This window comes from Chlamydotis macqueenii, chromosome 7 (assembly GCF_036417535.1).
Source record: "Chlamydotis macqueenii isolate bChlMac1 chromosome 7, bChlMac1.mat, whole genome shotgun sequence".
In the NCBI taxonomy this organism is placed as follows: Eukaryota; Metazoa; Chordata; class Aves; order Otidiformes; family Otididae; genus Chlamydotis; species Chlamydotis macqueenii.
Window position 1 is genome coordinate 4,840,080 of NC_141562.1, and position 21,535 is coordinate 4,861,614.

Below are 21,535 nucleotides of genomic sequence, written 5' to 3' on the forward strand. Positions count from 1 at the left end.
TACTGAGGAAGATACTCAGAGTCAGTTCTAAATTACTTTCGTTTACCTATGAGATGTCCCTCTAGAAACACAATTTTTGTGGCATAACTTCTTATCTATAATAGCTGCAGCAGCCGGTTAGGAATTTGGAATATCTGCATCGCTGCTTCGGTGTGTTCTGTTGTCTCATCTGCAATTTAGCCATAACTGTGACTTCTGGGAATCTCTCAGGTGGTACGTTAGAATGAGACGTCTTATGGCTCGCTGGCTTCTTTCTCCAACTGAAACTGTTTGTTTTCGTGAATGTTTTATAATTGTTCTGTAAGACAGTAGTGAAGTAGGGGGTGAAGAAGAATTGGTTTTTGTTTGTTTGAATTAAACAAAAGATGAAAAGTCAGTAAGTACAATCCCAGTAATAAAGCTGTTTGGGAAGCAATGTATTAGCATTAGATTACATTTGGGTCAAAAGCTTAGTATTAAAAGTTCACGATATCTTATCTCTAATTCAAAAAGTTTTTGTGTGAATCCAAACCAGAAATGTATGCGCTGCATTTCCTACAAGAAATTAATGTATCCAGCTATTTCAAGTTTTGTAGAAGAATTAAATATTAAATTAGGATAACGGAGAGCATATTCAAGAACCTTACATAGCTTAACAGAGGGAATATAGGATATCTGTCAGCTGCTGAGTATCACTAGACAAAAAAAACCCTTCCCCTGCTTTTGGACTATCTTAAGTACTTCACACAGAGCTTTTTCTGCTGTCGCTTTTACTAGCAGCAAAATTACCAGAATTCTAGTCAGAGACTAGAGTCCCAATGTACCTGGCACTACAGAAACACAGCTGCTTAGTCTCAAAGTTGAAACAGGGCTCAACTATTTAAAATACATTCTGACTCAAGAGTGTATCACAAGGATCTGAATCTACAGATTCGTATTTAAGAAACTGTGGGCACGTACACTGGAGGGAATTCAGGTCTGGCCTATTTTTAGGGGCAGCTTTCTGTTTTCACTACGTTAATTGAGTTGTGGGGGAAAACTGAAGTAGACCGACCAAGGAGGGCTTTGGTAGTGATACTCTTGGTCAAGTACATGTAGAGAGCAGAATACAAGGATGTGGACACATGCAACAAATGCTTTCAGAGGAGGGACTGTATTGTATTAATTTCTTTCTAAATTTAGTTTTTCATTAACAGAATGATCAAGTGTTGCATATAGAACAACATTTCAGCTAAATACCTACTTCCTAATGTAGGGCGATTGGTTGGACTGCAAACTCCTGTGCTTTATGAACAGCATGAGCACTGGATTCTCAAAAAAACCACCTCAACCTTTTCTTCTTCTTTTTCTTTTTTTTTTTTTAAGTCAGTGCAGTGTAATAACAGGTAGCTCAATCTTGAAAGTGAGATTCATTGATTTATTATTATTATTATTTTAAATTTCATTTTTAGACTTCTATTGATTCTTGTGGGTGAACTTCACTCCTGTACTGAAGGACCAGTATGAGACCTATCCACCTCCTTAATCCTGTCAAACTTCTAATTTAAGGCCTACTTAAAGGATTTGTGGGGGACTTAAGGAGAGGCAGTAGTCTTTGGGCTGGTCCTTCTGCGTAGGAGTGAAGCTTCATGCTTTCTAGCTTACAGGCAGTAATGTAACTTCTTTGTGTTGTAGTTTTCCAATCTAACGTAATGTCTGTAATAACAGATCCTACTCAAGGTGGCTGATTTTTTTTACTTTTAAATTAATTCAATATCTTTGGCAAAATGCTGTTATGTAAGTACAAAGTATTGTTGTTATACACCTTCCTTTGCTTTGATCAAGTTCCTGCTTAACACTTCATTGCGTTAAGTGGTGGACCTTTACAAGTGGATCAAATTGAATCCTGGTTGAAATGGGTACAGTTCCGTCAGTCCCAGCGGGAATTGCACCCTAGTTCAGTTTGAGGTGGATCTGACCCATTGCAAGCCCTAGGGGCTTCTCATTTCTTGCATAGCTTGTCGTAGAGCTTGCTCTGTCAACAAAGCCACCAGAAAACAGGAGCTGTTAGTTGCAGTTTGGTATGTTGTCATGAGGATTTGTTGGATTCTTCTTGTCTTCTCTCTTGCTTCAAATTTTGTCTTCTGTGTTGAACTGCCAGCTGCCTTGCAGTTAGTGACCAAAGGGTAGTAACATCTGTATAGGGCAGTCGAGACTGATGAAAAACATGAAGATAAAATGATTTTTATCACAAATTACTTAGTGCCAGAGGTTTTGAGAAAATTAAACAGTAGATCAAATTAATAAGTAACTCAATATTACGGTAGGTGCTGTATTTATTATCATTACTGTTTTATGGTCAGGCAATCGACATAAATACCTTTTATTGGTTAGGCTTGCTTTACCAGGGTGCTTATTTTTAGTGTTTGTTTTGTCCCTTTTTTCTTCCAATTCAAATTTTACTAGGAGCTGAACTTTTAACATGGTAAGAGCTCTTGGAAAAGAATGGCAATTCTGTGTCTGAATTTTTACTGGGTATTTAGAATTGGCTCTTACATTGTTTGTTAGGAATCTGGATGGATCTGGCTGTAGCGTACCAGTACAAACAGCGTCAGAGTCGCTGCAGAGGTTGCTGCCTTTTTGGTTTTGCCATCATAGGTGTTTTTGACTGACAGCAATAGTCGCTTTAAAAATGTCTAGATGAGAGAACAGTTGAAGTGAAAGGTCAGGTACAGCATATACACACTTCTATGAAAACAAGCACGTTGTGCGTGTTCTGTACATCAATCTGAAGTCAGGGATCACTTCGTTACTGCATGGGGCTGTGGTGTACAGGAACAATCTTTGCAAAATAATTCAAAACTCTTTAGGTGAAAGATAAGATTGTTTAAAAGCCTTTTCATCTTTCTGGTTGTAAAGTTGTGAAATAAATACAATTAGGGACTGAACAGATGGTAAATCCTAATATAAGAGAATATACCCAGTAAAGCAACCTGTATTACTCCTGATTCTGCAAAAGCAGTCTCTCTTTTTCTTCTGCCTTCCTCTCTGTCAAGAAATGTTAAAAACTACCATAACGAGATTTTTAAAAAAAAAATGTTTCTGCAGAAGTGCCATTTCTTAAAGAAAAAAACCCTCAAGATTTGTTCAGAGCAGTATTAAGTAAGGCCCTGATGTTCTAAGTATTGTATAGGCAAAACTAATTGCTCTAAAGTACTGTCCCAAGACTTGTTTGCCCATCTTGGTGTCCAGGTGAAACCACTGGTACTGGGTTTTAGCGCATACACTTATTATGGGGCGGAGGTGGAAGAAAACCCTGAAAGAACATTGGAGCTAAAAGCAAATGCGTAGTACTCTCTAGTTGAAAACTGATAATGTGTAACCAGCCATTAGTTGTTAACAATTAAACCTGTAATATTTTCATGTGAAAAATACGCATTTCATTTTGGGTGAGAGACGTTTGTGGTCAATTCTTGTGGTAACAGGAGAGAGTGAGACGCGTGGTCTCTGAAAACAATGGGTAGCTTAACTTCTCTTCAAATATATATTCTTCACATGCTTGGTAAAAGGCACAGGATAAGGATCATCTTTTATTGTGTGTACAGCACCTTGCGTAGATGTGAAAACAGCTTCTGTCTTGATTAGAGAGTCAAAGTGAGTGCTATTGCAGTAAGAATAGTATGTAGCAACACAACTACTATACTTCTGCGAGTTTTTTTTCCTAGTAAGTACATGTGTTATGTACTCTATATTTTTTTCCTGTAAGCATTGTGTATACTAGATAAAGAGTTTGGAGGTTTTGTTTTGTGATTATCAGCTGATATTTTTAAAAATCCTGATAAAGACTAGGCAAATATTTAAGGTATGTTTGCTGACTGAGGCAAAATCTGACCTCAGGCTTTACCCTGTCTGTGCTGGTTTTTAAAATATGATAACTAGCACCTTTGAAAAGACAGCTATCATTCTAGTGTTTGGGCCATATTGACATCTAATTCCTGAAAACGTCTGATTGATTGCAATGTACCGTTTAGTGATAATAGTACCATGCTCTTTACGTGAGGGCTGCTCTCAAAAGCAGATGATTTGTGCTGAGTTTAGGTGATTTTCCTCTTCGAGTGTGTTGGGAAGGTTCCCTCTGTCACTTGTTCTCGGTGAAAACAACCCATTTCTGATGGCACTGGAGTTAGAAATCATTAAGCTGTGGCAACACCCCTGGTTTTTACCCATTTTGACTGTCAGCATGATAACTGTGGTGACCCGGAAAGCTATACTTTGCCTAGCTCTTTGATGCAAAACTCATTACAGTTGGCAGGAGTCGTCTTCCTACTGTATTGAGTACCTTGGGATAGGGAACATCAGAGCAAAGTCAACAGAGCCCTTCAGCCACTGCAGCATCAGGCCCGCATGTGAGGTTTGGCAGCCCTTTCCACGCACAGAAGGGCTGGGCAGGGGCAGCCCGTGGTTCGTACAGGGCGAGTTCGGTGTGAGCAGTTGTTTGGTGGGTGCTGCGCTGTTAGCACCCCACTCCAGCCTGCCTGCCGGGAGGGGACCTGGCTTTAGGCAGGAAGGGAGTTTTACAGACTGGCAACGTGCTCGATTTTCAGTGGTGTGGAAAAAAAAAATCACTGACATAAATGATGGCAAATACTTCATATTTTTAAAGAATTTTTGTTCTTTTTGGGTAATTTGGTAACAGGAACACAGATGTGTATTTTGTCTGAAACCTGATATTTTCCTTGATGCCTTCTTTTTACGCGTATCTGTCATTCATTCACCTGGATGAAAATGTGACCTTCCACAGGATTTCCCTGTAAATAGATTGCAAAACGAGTGAATTCCTGATACACGATTTTGTCATTTTTAAATTTCCTGCTGTTCCCATGCACTTAGGTTTTCAGTTCTCTTTAGTATCGCAGTGGGAAGAAAAGGAGAGAATCATTACTCTGCAGTGATGGAGAGCTTTTCTAACAGCTCCCCTAAAATAAGATGGGTTAGATGTTCTTGCTAAAAAATCCCTGACAGGTTTTCGCTGGAGACGACAACAAAGCCTGTTCCATAGAGCACGTCCACAACCTGTGCAGCCGGGTCGGTGACAGCAGTGGGGTACGGCCGGTGCCTTTACCGGGCGCCGGCGGTTTCTCGCCGTGGCGGGGCGGCTCCGGGAGCGAGGGGCAGCGCAGCGGCCGGGGCAGCGCCCCGCGTGTCCTCGCCTCCGCCGGGCTGAGGGCGCGGGGACGGTGCCGCGGGCCGTTGGTGCTCTCCGTTCCCACTTACCACGCCAGGGCGGATGGGATGGTTCGCTTGCCCCCGTCACTGTCTCAGCAGCAGCGTTTCCGAACGGCTGTGACAGGCAGAGTCTCGGAGGCGGCTGGGGCAGACGTTTCTGGGAGTTGCCCCGTACGTGCCAGGAGGCGCAGCCGGCCGCGCCGTTTGGCCGGGGCCGCTGCCCGGGCTCCCCTTGCCCTGCCCGCCCCGGCCGCCGCCGTCCTCGCTCGACCCGCTCCGCTCCGGGTGCCGCCGCCCGGCGAGGGGGCTGCCCCCGGCCGCCCCCCGCCCCGGCCCAGCCCGTCCCGGCGGTTTCACCCGGCGGCGGCTCCGGCGCTGCGGGGCCGCCGCCCGCGGCAGGCTGCCGAGCAGCGGCTGGGTGGGCTCGCCCCGCTCCCCGGTCAGCCCCGCAGCCCCCCGCCCGGCTCGCTCCCAGTAAGTTGCGGTAGTGCCGCGCTGCTCCCCTCCCCTCTCTCCCTCCCCGCCGCGCCTCTCGAAGAAAGCGGTTTGTTCCGTGGTCGGGGAGCGTAAATCAGCTTCATCTAAAATCTCGGAAGTGCGAGTCCATCAAATCTTCCTCCCTGCCGCCTGCTCCACCGTGCGTGAGTCAGACTGCAGAGCTCCCGGTGCCCTTCTCGCTGTGCGGGGCTGCTGGTGTTTCCCCCTGTCTCAGAGGCAAAAGCAGAAGTGGAATCTGCTCACGCTTCCAGCGGTTCCTTCCCCGGTTGTTGTAGCAGTCGCTGACCTCCAGGCACTGTGAATAAACAGCAAAGCTGGGAACAAAAGGAGTCTTCTGGCTGCCATTATCTCACATTAACATAGCAGACGCGCTGCGGTGTGAACAATGCGAGTCTCATTCGCCGATAATCAGCGAGTTCCCAGGCATTTGGATTACCAAGGCAACGGGCAATGGTAGAATACTGGGTGGGTGTGTTTTTTATTGTAAAGGAGCAGTCGGATATGGAAACCTAGGTATATTGATAACGGCGAGCAGAAGGAATGCCTGGTGGCAGGGGGGGACTGAGGGCTCGGGGTTGCATTCCGACACACGTGAGATAAATAAGACATGGATGAAGCAGGGCTCTGCTGTGAGATGCAATAAAGATTAAGCTGCTTTTGTCAAGCTGAAAACGATCATAAGATAATTTCAGCATTTTGAAAAAGGTAACAGGTGGCATGTTAATAACAGGGCTGTTACCGGTGCATTTTTTAACTGTAATCCGGGCTGTAGTAATGCTTTGCATGGGCTACTTGTGTGACAATAGAACGGGGTGTGATGGTTTAATCTTTTTGCCTTTGATCGGATGGATGCTGTGGTCCCATAATGTCAGACGACGGTAACCCCTTCTGCTGCTTCTGAGGCAGGAGCGGCACTCAGTAGCATTTTTGTTTCTTACCTGCATAGCTGCGATCGTTTTTTCCACATGGACAGAAATAAGTTGTGTTTTCTCTGTATCTTTGCATGCGCGCGCACACACGTGTGCGTGGACATATGTGAAATCTATAACTGTGTGTGTATGCAAGGGGGCGTGGGTGCTTGCAGGTTCAGAAACTTCTGAATTAATCTAATTGTTTTGCCTGATGCATTTTTCTGATTTCAGGGGTTAGATTCAGATGCACGAACACTTGCTGAGCAGCATGGTACTTAGCAGGCATGGTTCTCTAACTGATGGGCTGTGTGTAGAGCGAGGCGCCAGGAAGCAGCAGTAAGCATGTCACAGCCTGACCTGTGGCAACCCAGTGTGAAATGGAAGGCAGTGTTCCCACCTCATGCAGTCATAAGTCATCCAGGCCTCACAGGCCTTGTCAGGACTATTTAAAAAAAAAAAAGTTAAGGGCTTTCAGCTTCCAGAGGTACTTTGTATCACCTGCTGAACTGCCCGCTCGATTTTGCTGTCTCAGTCTCCACGCAGGCAGCTGTATTGTGCGTATGTGTGTGGCTGCATGAATGGTTATTGTAAATGTGTGTGTTGATACTGAAAAGAGTGGAGGCAGGGGGTGATAGCCACCTGCTAGCTGCAGGTGCCATCCAAACCACCGAGCTGATAAATGGCTCCCTGCTTTCACCTTTTGACTGCTTCACCTGCATCTGCTCACCCAGAATGGGTTCCGAATGCTTCTATGTTTTCAAATGGTTTGCTAGAAAACAGTCTTCTGTCTTTTTACAGTGAATTATAAAATTTCTAACTGCTTTCAGTCTTTCTCTTCAGTTTACATGGCTTATAGCCCAGTACAGGCAACATCCAGTACTGAAACAACACTTGAGCTAATTCTTTCTTGATAAGGAATTACTAGGTATGGATCCTCTGTTCATTTGGAGTTGGGAGAATCAGAGCTTTCCAGAGAGTTAGAGAAAGTATTCATCTAGTTGGGAAGAATGGAGGGAAACAACAGACTTGAGAAAGTGGAGGGGGGATAATTTTTTGAGCTGTGTATTTCCCCTGTAAGATTTGAGTGTTTGGAGTCATGCCATTACCTAGTAGAGGGGATGTTTGCAGAATGCTTCCAAATTAGCTTTTTTTTTCACTTTTGCATTACATAAAAGCATCCAGTGATTTGGATGGGACTCTGTGCTGTGTTTGTTTAGCAAAATACATGATGGAGCCTTTATTTACGCCAATTCATTTTAAACTTCTTCAAATAATCTTACTGTATAGAGGAATGTATTTGAGGAAGGTATGCATCACATAGGTGGCATCATTCAAAAGTAAATGGCTGCTAGCCATTCAAAGCCGGTATTAGTATACAGACTTGCTACACCACCCTCTTTTTTTCCTTGTCTTTAGTGTAAGCATCTTGGGATACCTGTACGCAACATCAGCTTTTAATTTGCTTTATGTCAGTGTGTGATGTACAGAGGTAGTTATTCTTTGTTTTCTTTATAATATGTCTTAATATTTCCTTGCTGATTTTAAGTAGTGTTTGCGTCCTTTCTACACCAGTGTCTCCTTGCTCTGCCATATTCCTCTGTGTGAACAGAATGGGTTGTGTAGAGTGGTTTCTACAGTCTACGAAAAACACAGCACAAAAGGTCAATGGATAAGTTGGTTACATTTTATGTCACAATTTTTTTTTTAATAGTGATGTGTTTTAATAATGACTAAAAATTAATTTTAAATGTTTTAAGTTGAAACGCTTGGGCCAAGCACTGTAGCCATGTGAAGATGGTGCAGGTATCTCAGCTGGTGAGGCATTGGTTTTGTTCCTTTGAACAAAAATCTCAATGAACAACGAGAAGTCAGTTGTTTCGTTCTGAGTGTCTGGGGTTTTTAAAAAGAAAACAAAAGCAGATCTCGGAAATGTTGATTGCCAGTAAGCAGAAACAAATTTTGGCTTTCAGGTGTCACATTGGTTTTTTTCAAGTTAGTAGTCAAGGCCAAGGATATTTTCAGTGGAAATTTGATCAGAAATAAAAAATCCATTTGATCTGTTATTTATGAATAGAATATTGGGGATTCCTAGTTTATCAAATTGGGAGGTCCTTCCTGGAGTATTTAGTGTTTCAGGAAACTGCTAATAGTATTCCATCTGTTCTTGTGATTTCATTTTTAAAGAAGTTGTTAGGTTTTGTTTATACTGATAGGAAAATTATAAAAATGTGGTAAAACTCATGCCAATTCCCTAACATGAACACACTGAGAAGGTGGTTCAAATTCAGTATTTGCACTGCACCATGCAAAACAGTCTTTTTCTTAAATAAGAATATGCTTTAAATAAGTTGGTGGTGGTGCCCTAATCAAGAAGGATTGCTAACGGAATCCTTAATAATAATTAAGGCTACGTGCGTGGTGTTCATTCGAGAAAGCAAAGTAAAACAAAAACTAAACCTAAGTGAAAGGAGCTAGGTTGCCCAACTCGTGAGACAGGACGGGCATGGAACATGTGTATTGGTGCTGCGGTTATATGGGGCTTTATTTCCTGCTCTGATTGTGGGATTTATGCTGTTTTTCCACTGCAGACAGATGAGGTTTTAGGGGGAAAAGAGGGGTGAGGCAGGAGCAAGGAGCCTTGTTTGGAGGTTGGTATGCTTTAGTTTGTATTAAAGTAGTGTCACCTAGAGGCTCCAGCCCAGAATACAGCCCAGGGTGCTGGGCGCCCTAAGCAGTTGCAGAGACAGAGCAAGGTGCAGACAGGGAGAGGTGCCGGTGGGCAGGAACAGATCTGGAGCCCCGCTTTTGGGCTGTATTTGGACCCTTCTGCTTTCTGGCCATGTGTAACTGCAAAGGAGTGTTTGGCCTGGGTGGATCTCTGACACCTCACTCCTCGTCAGATGCTCTCCTCACTGGGTGTCCATGGGTGACAGATGAAGACATGGGAGAAATGACAGTCAGTGTTGCAGTGGCAATTACCTGCTCATCCTGGCACTGTCATAGAGTCAATAGATTTAACGGACTGCGTGGACTCTGTGTGTGTCAGCTACCAGTCAGGTGGGGTGACTGTGCTTTGGAGACATTAAAGACCCCTCTAAAACTGTAACTCTGCCTTGAGGGTAAGCAATAGAAACTAGCCACTGAAAGCCCAGTTGTGGGAAAGTTGATGCCAGTGCTGGGAGTGAAAAGATTTTTTGAGAAAGCCAACATCTGGTGCTTTTCTGCAGTATTTGATAGATTTTCAGTGTTTAAAAAGAAATAGATGCTTTATAAAGGTAGTGGTTTCGATACCTGGCCTTCTCAACAAGCGATGTGGAAATTACACTGGGAAGGCAGAATTCCAGTTTTTGTCTTCCTCCACCACATCTAAAGTACCAATGCTCTAGGGATGCATACTTCACTAAACCAGCTGAATCTCTCCTTCCTCAATCAATGAAAACATGTAAACAGAGTATCAAATACACGTACAATTGCTTTAATGACAACATAAACATATTTAAAATGCAGGATTTTCAGATAATGCCACAAATCATGTATACAGGACAGTAATTCACTGGTATTAATTTACTACACGGAGCTCACTTTTTATTAAGCAACTTTTATTAGAATTAACTAACAGTCTGTGTCTGACGTGAAGTCTGTAGCTATTCCAGAGGGGCTGGATATCTGCCTGGGTCTGTTTTCCTAGCACTGAGATTGAGAAGCTGTTTAGACCTATGTACCAATGTACCTCTCCAACATGAGTGTTGTATTACCAGTGGTTTCAGTACCTTTGCCAGCAGCGGAGAAATCCTTCCTCCTTATTCCTTGATTGCAGTTTCACTACATCATAGTTTGAGAAGTAGTTTCCCTCCCTCTCTTCCTCTTTGCTCTATGGCTTCCTCTGCTGTTTGGCCTTTAATGCTGACCAGTAGTATGTATAGGTTCATTAGCAGTACTGTAAATTTAGTCAATACTCTCTTAGTGGACTCCAGCTGAGCCTAGGCTAACTCACTGCCCTCCAGGGTGTAGTGAGAGACTTAATTACCCTTGTACCATTCAACAGAAACAATGTCATGGGCAGCATTTCACTGTGGCTGGAGAGGTTGGAGCTTCTTTCTCTATTGGCTGCCATTTTCAAGTTTAAAGAAGGAGATTTCAGGATAATTCACAGCTCTGTAATAGCAGCAGAAAGCCACTGCTCTTTTGCAAATGAGAATTGGATTGGTCGCATTTCGTTATGGTACTTAGATGGATTTTCCTTTGATGATGGGAGTATTCCTTTGGGTTGTCTAAGGACAGAAGCACAAGTTGAAAGAGCGAAGTAGAGGAATAAGTTGAGTGGCACGTGTTTCAGCATCTCCTACGGCTTGAAACTAAAGAAGCCTTCCCATAATGAAGGAAGGGCAGGTGTTGCATCCAGTATGGCAAAAGTTGTACTCAAACATGCATGTAATTGGTGATGGGCCAGAGTATCGTGCTGGGGAATGCAAACCACGAGAATGCCGTGTATTTCTTATTGGGGTAACTAGAGTGAAGTTCAAGTGAAGTGAGGTCTAGTGCAGTAAGTGTGTATTAGGGTGTAGAAGCTGATGTTCTGCAAGGCACATCTATCACTATTTCGCTGTCACCATAATTTCTGACAAAATTGTTGTTTGCGATTTAAAGCTAAGTCCTTTGTTGAATAACGTGATAACCATGTGATTTAATGTGCACAATGAATATTTCTCAACAAAATCCATACCTGGTCTTTTCTTCTGACTTTCATGTGTTTTGCTGGGTCCTGTGCTGGAGGCTTTCAGCACATCAACAATGTGATTTCTTGGAGTGTCACCCGTTTTAACTGTAGTACAGTAAAAATTGAGTGATTTACTCTTCTTCGTAATTAGACAAAGTGATTGTGTAGTCCTTGAGAACCCAGTGCAGCCTTTCACTGAACAAATGCTCTGACTCTACCATTGGAAAGTACGGATGAATAATATATGAAATCTCTTTTGTGTATTGGAGAGGAACAGGTAAGAGAAAGATGCTTTGTAGGTAAAGAATATTAAGAAATAGTTATGACTTTTTAACAGCAGGCTAAGGCATCACTAGCTCGAAGTTTGAGAATACTTACAAAGCATACGGCGTATTTGGATTAGAAGAACCTTCGGTGGCTCTGTGGTTTGATTCATGCCTGTCATTACCCTTCTTATTTACTCATACACTTGCAAAATATTTGCCTTGTCCCTCAGGTTTTATTACCTGTCCACAGCACATCAGTGAAGAGCAGAGAGGAATGGCTGCAGTGAGTCCTTTCACTGCTTATGTTGTGGAGAGAGCTTCTTTGTAGTCATCGAAGTATACAAACACTCATATGTGCCATAAATATCCAAACAAATCACAGAGCAGACATCATCAAAAGCAGTCAGAGAAGGAAGTAAAGTAGGGAGGCATCATTTAGAACAAGTAAAAAGAGGAAGGCTTCAGAGCAGTCACAAATTCTGGGTTAGTCATCATTTGTCTCCATGCTGGTGGAGGGCACTTGCTGAAGCGTTGCGTCACTTGCAAGTATTAGTCACTGAATCCATTGTTTGAGCCTCTGAATGAAAGGGACAAGATTTTCAGCCTTCAGAGAGAAATTTTTTTTTAACGAAAAATGGGCTAGGAGGACTTTCTGATTGCAAGGTGTTAAACGTGCCTTATTCACACATCGTTTTATATGGATGCTGTCAGTGTAAACATTAACATGTCAAGCATCTTACAGAGAATTACTCTTTTCCATTAATTTTCCCTAATTATTTGTTAGGGGAAATTACTCTTTTCCCTAATTTAATTCCTTTTTTGTGTGTGTGATTTTATTGCTTAATTCAGTTTGGTTATTTTGAAACAAATAGGTCAGCTCAAATTCACAGTTATGTTCTAATACAGTGCTGTTGTGCTGGCACAGCATTATGGAATTTGTTAGAAATTTCCTAGTTGTTTGTAAAATATATTCACTGTTTCTTTTTACCTTACACAGTTCCTGTTGCTGTTACTGGCTTATTTGTTATTTGGGAGATAGGCAGTTTATATCACATGTGTGTGCACTTCTTCGTGCAATGCAATTCCTATTCTTAAATAATTTACACTAGATGTTAAGACAGGCTAAAGAATGAACAGACAGATCGTCCTTGATTCCTTGATTTTAGCTCACAGCACAAAGGGAAGGAGAAGCGGTCCAAGCTCTGCCACAGAGCCCGGTTGAGGATTTTGGCAGGTTGGCTGTCTCACCATGTGTTCTGTGACTTAACTGTGTCGTACTCCATGGTGCAGGCTTTGAAGCATGCAAATAAAGCACTCGTAGAGTCTGTATGAATTCTTTAGGCAAGGTACTCCTGTATAGAATTCCAGCGATAGCTGGTAGTCCAGGCAAAAATGCAGTTCTTCAGATAAAATACAAGTCAGTGGCGTTTGAAAACGAAAGAGCAATATGTGTATTTATTAAATGGTGTATATATATTTAGATGAGGAAAGATCACATGTGTGCATGTGTACATATATGCAAGTAGAAATCTAATTTACAAGTTAATGGTATAAGAACAAGCAAATTTCAAGTGGAATATATTTTACAGTTATGGGGTTAATAGTTACTTTCATTGGATTTAACATATTTCAGTAATTACACTAAATGCATACCCGTCCTCTGTTCATTTTGTAACCACCAAGGCTTTTGTATGAAAAGAACTGTAAGAAATGTTTGCTTGTATCTGTGGACAAAGCTAACAGAAAAACCCAATCCTGTCATCCACAAATTTATCTGAAAGATGTGTTGTATATCTGCAGTTGATTTTCTAGAATGCTGATTAGCTAATACTGTTTTTGGCATGCAGCTTATCCTTCATGTGGGAGAACACTATCTGAATTTCAATTTACTTTTCAAAATGATGTTGAACTGCTATTCCTTTAAAGGCTTTTCTGGCCATTTGGGGACCCAGTGCAGACAGTGGAGCTGCAGTCTGGTCTCAAAATCTAATTGAATTGATACGAGGCAGCTGAAGCAGTGACTGTTGAAGAGCTTGAGATGGATTGCAAACAATACGTGCTTCTGAGCAGCTTGCTTAGTGGCCTTGTTTGAAACTCTGCCCCTGAGCACATTTTTACTTTCATTGGTAACAGACCTTTATGGTAAGAGCCCTGTGCTTCAATATAGTTAAGGAATTCATTAGTTCTGTGTGGTTTTGATATGATCACATTGCTATTAAAGAAACTTGATGCCTCTGAGAGTACTAGAGTAGTAATGGAAGGAGGAGTGGAGAGTTAAGGTAACATGAGGTGTTAATCCCTTTGTCCCTGCCAGTAACTTGTCACTGTTTAAACTTCCAAAATCTCACTCTTCTAAACATTTGTTTTCGCAGTGATGGGTCTTTCCCTTACGATTCTGTTCCCTGGCAGCAAAATACCAACCAGCCTCCAGGCTCTTTATCCGTGGTCACCACAGTATGGGGTGTGACTAACACCTCTCAAAGCCAGGTAAGCTGCTTTTTTTTGTGCTCCCTCCAGCTGTAGATACTGGTTTTAACTAATGTTTGCAAAATGGAAAGCTTTTTGGAAAATCCTCTTGGAATCAATGAAAGTGTCTGTATTCTTTGTTTTACGTGGTGTGTTGTTTTCCAGTCGTGTCCGTTTTGGTGGCATCAGAAAGGAGGTGTCTGAGAGCTTGAGTCAGTAACTCCTTTAGCTGCATGCAAATTGTCAGGCTTGGGTTTAGCACGTTTTGCAGTGTATGGTTTCAACACTGAAAGTATGATTTTTAGGGTAATCCCAAACCTTTGGGGAATTTCAGATTGAATTTGAAGAGTTGTTTTATTAAAAAAATACGAATTCTAGCTAGATTTACCAAATGACAGTTATTGTTGATTCTACCTGAGGTTGTGTTGTACTTGTGGGCTGGTGAAATCCAGTGCCCAGTCTACCCCAACGCTGAGGTGCTGACTACCAGCTGTAGGATGTGCTCTTGCAACCTTTCCTGTTAATACTGCCTTACTTAGCAAAAATATTTCAGTATGTCTTGAAGCAAAAGCATGAGCTCCTGGCTTCCAGGTGAGAGCCACACTTACTGGATTTTCATTTGGTTCTGTCCCCTCTTACCCCTCTTTTTTCTTCTGCAATGTGTATTGAATGATGCTATACACAAAAGGAGACGCCAGTTATTTGTGATAGCGTGCTCTCTAAGGGATGTGGCACAAATCAAGCTCTCAGACGGTCTAGCCTGTACTTACACGATAGATGAAATGCTCTAAACACATCACTCATGTTTAGTGAGTGTAAATGGTACATAAATCATAAACCTGTCTTTTCTACCTTTTTGAAATCAAGTGAAATTAGATCGCATACAAAATCTTATGTTGCCTTTTTTATTATTAATTTTCATCAGAAAATTAAAAACAAAATTGTTATGGATTGAGCCATTTGAAAAAGAAGTTATTCAGGGACGAAGTCATATAGCTACTTACATAAGCAGTTACATAAGCACTGGTTGTGGCAAAATCTTTCTTTGAAAAATAAAAAGAACAAACAGTTACAGCATCTATAACATGATTTATTATTGTTAATTTCTTTTTAACGCCTTAAAAGCAAAGATATCCCATCTGTGAGAGAAACACCGGAGTAAACACATAGGACTATACGTTGGCCAGAAAATGGAAATACAGTTTCTTTTGAAAATCTTTCACATTTAAAAAGGCAAAAGGAAGGAGGAAAAAAAAAAACAGGGAGTTTTGTTCTGTCATAAGAGCACTGTAATGTTTCTTGAACTCTTCATGATTCTTAGAGGAATGTGCAATAAAATTCTAAAAAGTGCTTTGTTAAAAAGAAGAAATGGCTGCTTCAGAATCACTGCAAGGGAACGTGAAGCTTGGTTGTAGCTGTTCAGAGCAGGTTGAAATGAATGACAAGGTTTCCCATAAGTTTTCATGCTCCTTGAGGGAAAGGAATGAGCTGGGCTCACCGATTCCCTTTCGCAAATTCCCGAAGCTGATGACTTGATCTTCTGCAAAAATCATGACCGCTAAATTTCTTCCCAAGTAGGAGACAAATTTCCGTACGGGTGATCCATGAACAGCCGTACTTACATCTCAATGGCAATCATAGCAGTTCTGGTTCAGCTGAAAACAAAAAAAAATGCTTCAAACAAGCGAACCAAGTCCTTTTTAAAACAGAACAGAGGACTCTTCTAAGAAGCAATAAAAACGACTGACAAACTTCTGTGCACGTTAGAGAGAGAGTTAGATTCAACAGGTTAAGCCACTGAAATAGTCTTTCACAGTTTTTGCATCTGTCGTACCCTTTGCAGTGTGGCAGTGGGACCAAATATTTGCAAGTTATTTCGAAGTCATACATTTAAAAAAAAAAAAAAAGAAAAGAAAAAAAAAGAAAAAAAACACATACTTTCTCTTAATCTTTTGAATTTGTCACCTACAGAGTATGATTCTAGCAGGCCTTTGTTGTAACTTTTTTCATAAGCATGTTAGTTTGGGTTCCATCTAGTTAAAAATCTTCTGTGAAGGATAATTAGAGATCAGAAATTCTTATTTGTTTGGAAATGGAAAAAGGAGAAATCAGCAGGAATGTACACCTAGACATCAAAAAGGTGTATGCCTCATTAGAGTTCAGAGTACAGAGTAGTTATATTTTAATTTATTGGTTGCAACAAATCAACTTAATTTGCTTGATGTAGTTGAAGGTATAGCCCCTTATTCTCATATTTCTACTCACAGGTTCTGGGAAATCCAATGGCAAATGCTAACAACCCTATGAACCCAGCAGGAAATCCCATGGCTTCTGGGATGACTACCAGCAACCCTGGAATCAATTCCCCTCAGTTTGCAGGACAGCAGCAACAATTTTCAGCCAAGGCAGGCTCCACTCAGCCCTACATACAGCAGGGCATGTATGGGCGGCCCAATTATCCTGGAAGTGGAGGCTTTGGTGGCAGGTAAGATTTACTTGTGTGAGGTGGAAAATGGATGTAAATAGTTGATGAAGCTTTAGTGACCTGGCAGAAGTGTCATGGGCTTATTTTAATTATATAGAGTCCCAGTAGCTATTTATGCTGGTTAACTGAAGTGCATACTGCTTTTACAGCTTCAGAAATCAGCTGCCCAAACTGCAATGAAATTCATCACAGTAAATGGAAATGGCTTAGGTCAATCAATTAGCTCTAATAAACCCCCAAAATAAAGTTTTAATTAAGAGAGATTGTTAAACAGACCACAGGCTTAGGAATGATTAACATTTAATAGGGCCAGGATGTGAAAGGTATTGATGGTATAATTTCTACGTGCGTATGGAGGAATAAGCTTGAGTATTGGCAAAGCAGGTTCCTATGCAGTGGGATATTTCTGCCCAAAGACTTACTCCACAGCAGGAATTTGAAAAGAACTGGGGATGAAGATCTTTGTTAAAAGAGATGGTCAAGCTCTGTATTTATTATAGGGAAGTAAATGCTGTGTTAGTGAACTAAGCCAAAACTAATAGCCTGGGTTTTGTTAGGTTTTGACTTTCTGTGTCTATGCCTTGTAAACCAGGGTGGTAAGTGCGTTTAACTGAAGTCACTATTTACGGTCCCTCTGCAAAGCCTGCTGAAAAGCCTGGAACTCAGGGAACTTGCTGCTTCTTTCATCTCTGCCACTGATCTACTGAGTGACCTTGAAGAAGTCAGAAAGTCTCCTTAGCTTTGTATTAACATCTCTAAAATGGGCACAGTAAACTGGCCCATATTTATAAAGATAGTTGATGTCTTGCAGTTGGAAAGGCATGGTTTGTCTTAATTTATCTTATCATCAATAGGAGAGCCAGCTAGGAACTGCAAAATATGTGTGGGATCCAGTAGAGTCTCTCCTGGCCTTTCTGCTAAGGTTCAGGGAGGAATGCTTCCACAACATCAGGAGCACGTGGCATAATTCACCACTGCGGCAGATGAAAGTGCTGTAGAGGAGGAAGCTCTCTGTTCTTGCTGCTGTGCAATCTGCCTCTACAGTATTGGGAAATTGAGCATGCATTAACTTCCAGGATCTCAGTTCAACTTCGCAGAAAGCTGCAGAGCTGCAAAGCAGTTCTCTGAACAACTGACAGTGGTGCTGTGCAGTCCCAGTGGCAGCCCTGTGACTGTTGCACCTGAGCGACACTTCTGTCTCGTATACACACCTAATTTCCTGGCCTGCTGGCTTTCATTAGGCGTTGATACCTGGTTTTGGAACAGTTCCAGACGAGGATCACACCAACATTAAAAACAGAATCCATCAGGAACGTGTTAATTCTCTCTCTCTCTCTCTCTTTCTTTCTTTCTTTTCTTCCCATTAGTTACCCTGGAGGCCCAAATACCCCTGCAGGAATGGGGATCCCCCCACACACAAGGCCGCCAGCTGATTTCACCCAGCCAGCTGCAGCTGCTGCCGCTGCTGCAGTTGCAGCTGCAGCTGCGACAGCAACAGCTACAGCTACAGCCACTGTGGCAGCCCTTCAGGAAACGCAGAATAAGGACATGAACCAGTATGGACCGGTAAGAGAGTAACCCTTATGTCTCCATACCTGCCTGATCTGGACCATTACAGGGAATTGGGCTGCCCTTCTTACTGCCATGTTTATCAGGGTGCCTACTTTGTGTTGTTTGGGGTGGTTTTTGTGCATGGGCATGGTTATAAATGCTTATGGGAAACTGCTGGAATGTGCGTATGTAGGTATGAGTTGACCTCCTCTGTTTTTCCCAGTAAATCTTGCCTAACTGTATGTTGTAGTTTGGAGATTGCCCCTTAAAAAAAAAAAAAAAGGAGGATTATGGCTGCATCTGATGTGATGCTGCTGCCTTTGCTAGCCCTGTGAACCGCTAAATTTGAGTACCTGATGAAATGTTCCAGAATCTTGGAATAGGTTTTGTACCGCTTGGGTAATTATTTTGCCAACTACAGTTGGTTGGTTGTTTTTTTCCCTTCAAACAAGGAAACAACAGTAGAAAAGAGATTTGCTTTTTACTAGTGCTGTCTATGAGAACAGCTATGCGGGACATGCATTTCTGGTGATCTGTAGCCTCCGGCATGTCACGACTTCATGTCATAATTTTTTTCTTAAAATAAACAAGGGTTTGATCAATTCAAGTTTTTTCCTCCTTAGCTTTTTTACCTCTTTGACTTTTGAAGTATATGGGCCCATATGCCAGGTGATGTAAAGAAGCACAGTGTCTTAGAAATTGTAGCGTTGTGCTCTATTTACATAGCCAACTTCCTAACCTGTTATCTTACAGTAATAGACTAGCCAATTTAAACAAGTTAATTGCTTACCTTAGACTTATTTCTGTCTCTCTTATGCCTTTTACAATTCCAATTGAATTTTTATTATAAATATCATCATCACCCATCAAATATTGGAGAACATTGAAGGAAAATGCGACATAAATCCTCCCCTTCTTCCTTCTCCCAAAAGCATGTTCAGCTCCCTCCTCCCGTTTTAAATGCATGTCGCATTTTATTCTTTTTTTTTTTTTTTCTTCTTCTTCTGTTGAAGGTTTGTTCCTCTTTCCAGATGGGTCCAACTCAGGCTTACAACAACCAGTTTATGAATCAGCCTGGTCCTCGTGGCCCTGCTTCTATGCCAGGCAACATGAACCCAGCAAGCATGGGAGCAGGAATGACACCTTCCAGCATGAGTGGGCCACCCATGGGCATGAACCAGCCTCGGCCTCCTGGAATGAGTCCCTTCAGCACCCATGGGCAGAGGATGCCTCAGCAAGCTTACCCAGGCCCGCGCCCCCAGTCTTTGCCTATACAGGGCATAAAGAGACCGTACCCAGGAGAGGTAATAAAATAAATTGTCTTTTGCGTACACTATTATTTTGACTGAAAGTTGCAACATGCTGGGTAATGTGTCGTGTGCATCCCTGTGAGATAGGTACATCTTTGTTCCAGCTTTGGTAGGAATGTTGCTGTTAAAATATGAGCAGCAGCAGCTCTTTCTTTTTAGCTTCTAAAGTGTTAAGGTTGGCCCTTTGCTATGTTAGTCAAGATGACAGTCATTAAAATCAAGAAAAGCCCCGCACCAGCTGAGCCCTCAAAATGTCACTTTAAGATTCTCATGCTGGGTGGTGCATTCATAGACCTTAAGCAGACTTCCTTCAGAGGAGTGGGTTTATTTAATGTGACAACTTAAAAGAGGTGCTGAAGGTGAAATACTTCATTTGAGACCAATACACGTGATGTGCGTTTTCTTGGATGGTTTTATTGTTTTAAAGAAATACAGGACATACATTGTATAAACACCAATAGTAATAACATTTATTTTAAAGACCAGTTGCTTTCCAAACTTCTTGAGGCTTGATTTTCATAAGCACTGAGATGAATATAAATCACGTTGAACTCAAATCCCTCTGTGTCAGCATTTATCTAATATAAGTTTATTTGGAGTGTGATATTTCTGTGTAAGTTCCCATGCTGTTTTATGAGATCTAAGTGGTTTTGTAGACAAAATTACATTGCCATTGACTTGTATTATGACCTTCAGTAAAACACTTAGGGTCAAAATTTTAAACAAAGACAACCAAAGATGTAGACAGACCAGCTTTTGAATTTTAAAAAGTACCAATGCATTTTACTATTCAACTTGCTGTGAATCAGGCAGTAGATGCTTTTGAGAATGCCACAAGCTCTCAGGATATAAACATCTAAATGTCTTCACAAATCTAGACACCAGTTCTAGCTTCAGAGATAATTTCCTGGTTAAATTCTGTATTAAACTGAGACTACAACAACAGCTGTAACTCCAGGTGTAGAGCTTTGAATATTATGATATTGCCCGGACTAATGTTGGTAGTAGGAGTTTACAAAAACATACAGCAAAGAGCGTGCAGAAAATAGAGCAAACATTTATTAACTGAACTACACTTCTTTCCTGACCCGCAAACTGGTTGTTTGGGGTTTTTGTGGTTTGTTTTTTTTTTTTTTTTTTTATGAAAAAAAAGAAAAATCAGAAATGTAAGAAGTGATGTGCTTTTACAGGAGTTGCTTCTCTGGGAACACTTTTCTCTCTGTAAATACTGCCACTTACTACAATTAAGTTAAGAAAACATAATGTGGCTTGTTCAGCTATTTTTTCTCGTCAGATTTCATATTTTAAGGAAGACTGTAAATCCCTTTTTCATGCTTTAGAAGCAAGTTTTTCATTGTGAGTGAACATGATAATGTTCCCAAGAAGTCAATACTGAACAGTGCCCTAAATGTTACATGTTTGCTGGTCTGGAATTCTGCAGATCCTGTAGATGCTGTTTGCTTACTTGGTTTTTGAAAGTTTCATTTATGGAAATTTCTTATTAATCAGTTAACTTTTCAAATTGACATTTTATCACCTTTAAAGTTCCAATTTTCATGACTTTGATTCCAAAACTTTAGCACCATACTAGCTAGCACCAGCAAGGTGTTTATGACTTGTAATAGCTTTTCTTTAGTTCTTAAGGTATTGCTTAACACTTGAGCACAAGGCCTGCCTAGCAGTTGTATTGAGAAGGCAGACATGGCCAACACAGCTTCTATTCTCTGCCCATTCCAGCAGTAATTTTTTTTTTGTTGCTTTTTCTTTTTTGTGCTTCCATTCTCCATCTGTTAAAGGAGCCTCAGGGTTGGGGCTGGTAGCACTTGCAAAAACACAGAGATTTTGTGAACATTGCATCTTGGTTTAATTCTTGTTTCTTCAAACACGGTGCCCTTTGGCGGCACAGTAAGGCTGAGTGTATGTGTGTTAAGGTACATGGTGATTTTCATCCCGTTTTGGTTTGCGGGACTTTTATGCTTTTGAGTGAGAGTTCACCTCCAGCCATCAGGGCCCTGGTTTAGGCATGAGTGGCACAAACTTAAGGAGTATTCACTTGGAGAGTTTGTTTTTTTTGTTTTGTTTTGTTTTGATTCCACTATTGAATTGTATGCTAATAATCAATTCAAGACAGCTGCTTGTGTAAAACA

At 41.5% G+C, this 21,535-nt stretch overlaps 1 protein-coding gene across 6 annotated transcripts in view; it reads left to right on the forward strand.

Moving 5' to 3' along the window:
- ZMIZ1 (zinc finger MIZ-type containing 1) overlaps positions 1 to 21,535 on the forward strand; it is a 359,859-nt gene that overhangs the window by 307,829 nt on the left and 30,495 nt on the right. For 4 of the 6 annotated variants that reach the window (XM_086752207.1, XM_086752205.1, XM_086752210.1 and 1 more), the window contains 4 exons: positions 13,949 to 14,063; positions 16,310 to 16,527; positions 17,895 to 18,093; positions 19,092 to 19,382. In XM_086752207.1, coding sequence (XP_086608333.1) covers positions 13,949 to 14,063; positions 16,310 to 16,527; positions 17,895 to 18,093; positions 19,092 to 19,382 — 823 coding nt within the window. The remainder of the gene's footprint in view (positions 1 to 13,948; positions 14,064 to 16,309; positions 16,528 to 17,894; positions 18,094 to 19,091; positions 19,383 to 21,535) is intronic. The other 2 variants (XM_086752208.1, XM_086752211.1) reach the window with 1 other exon arrangement.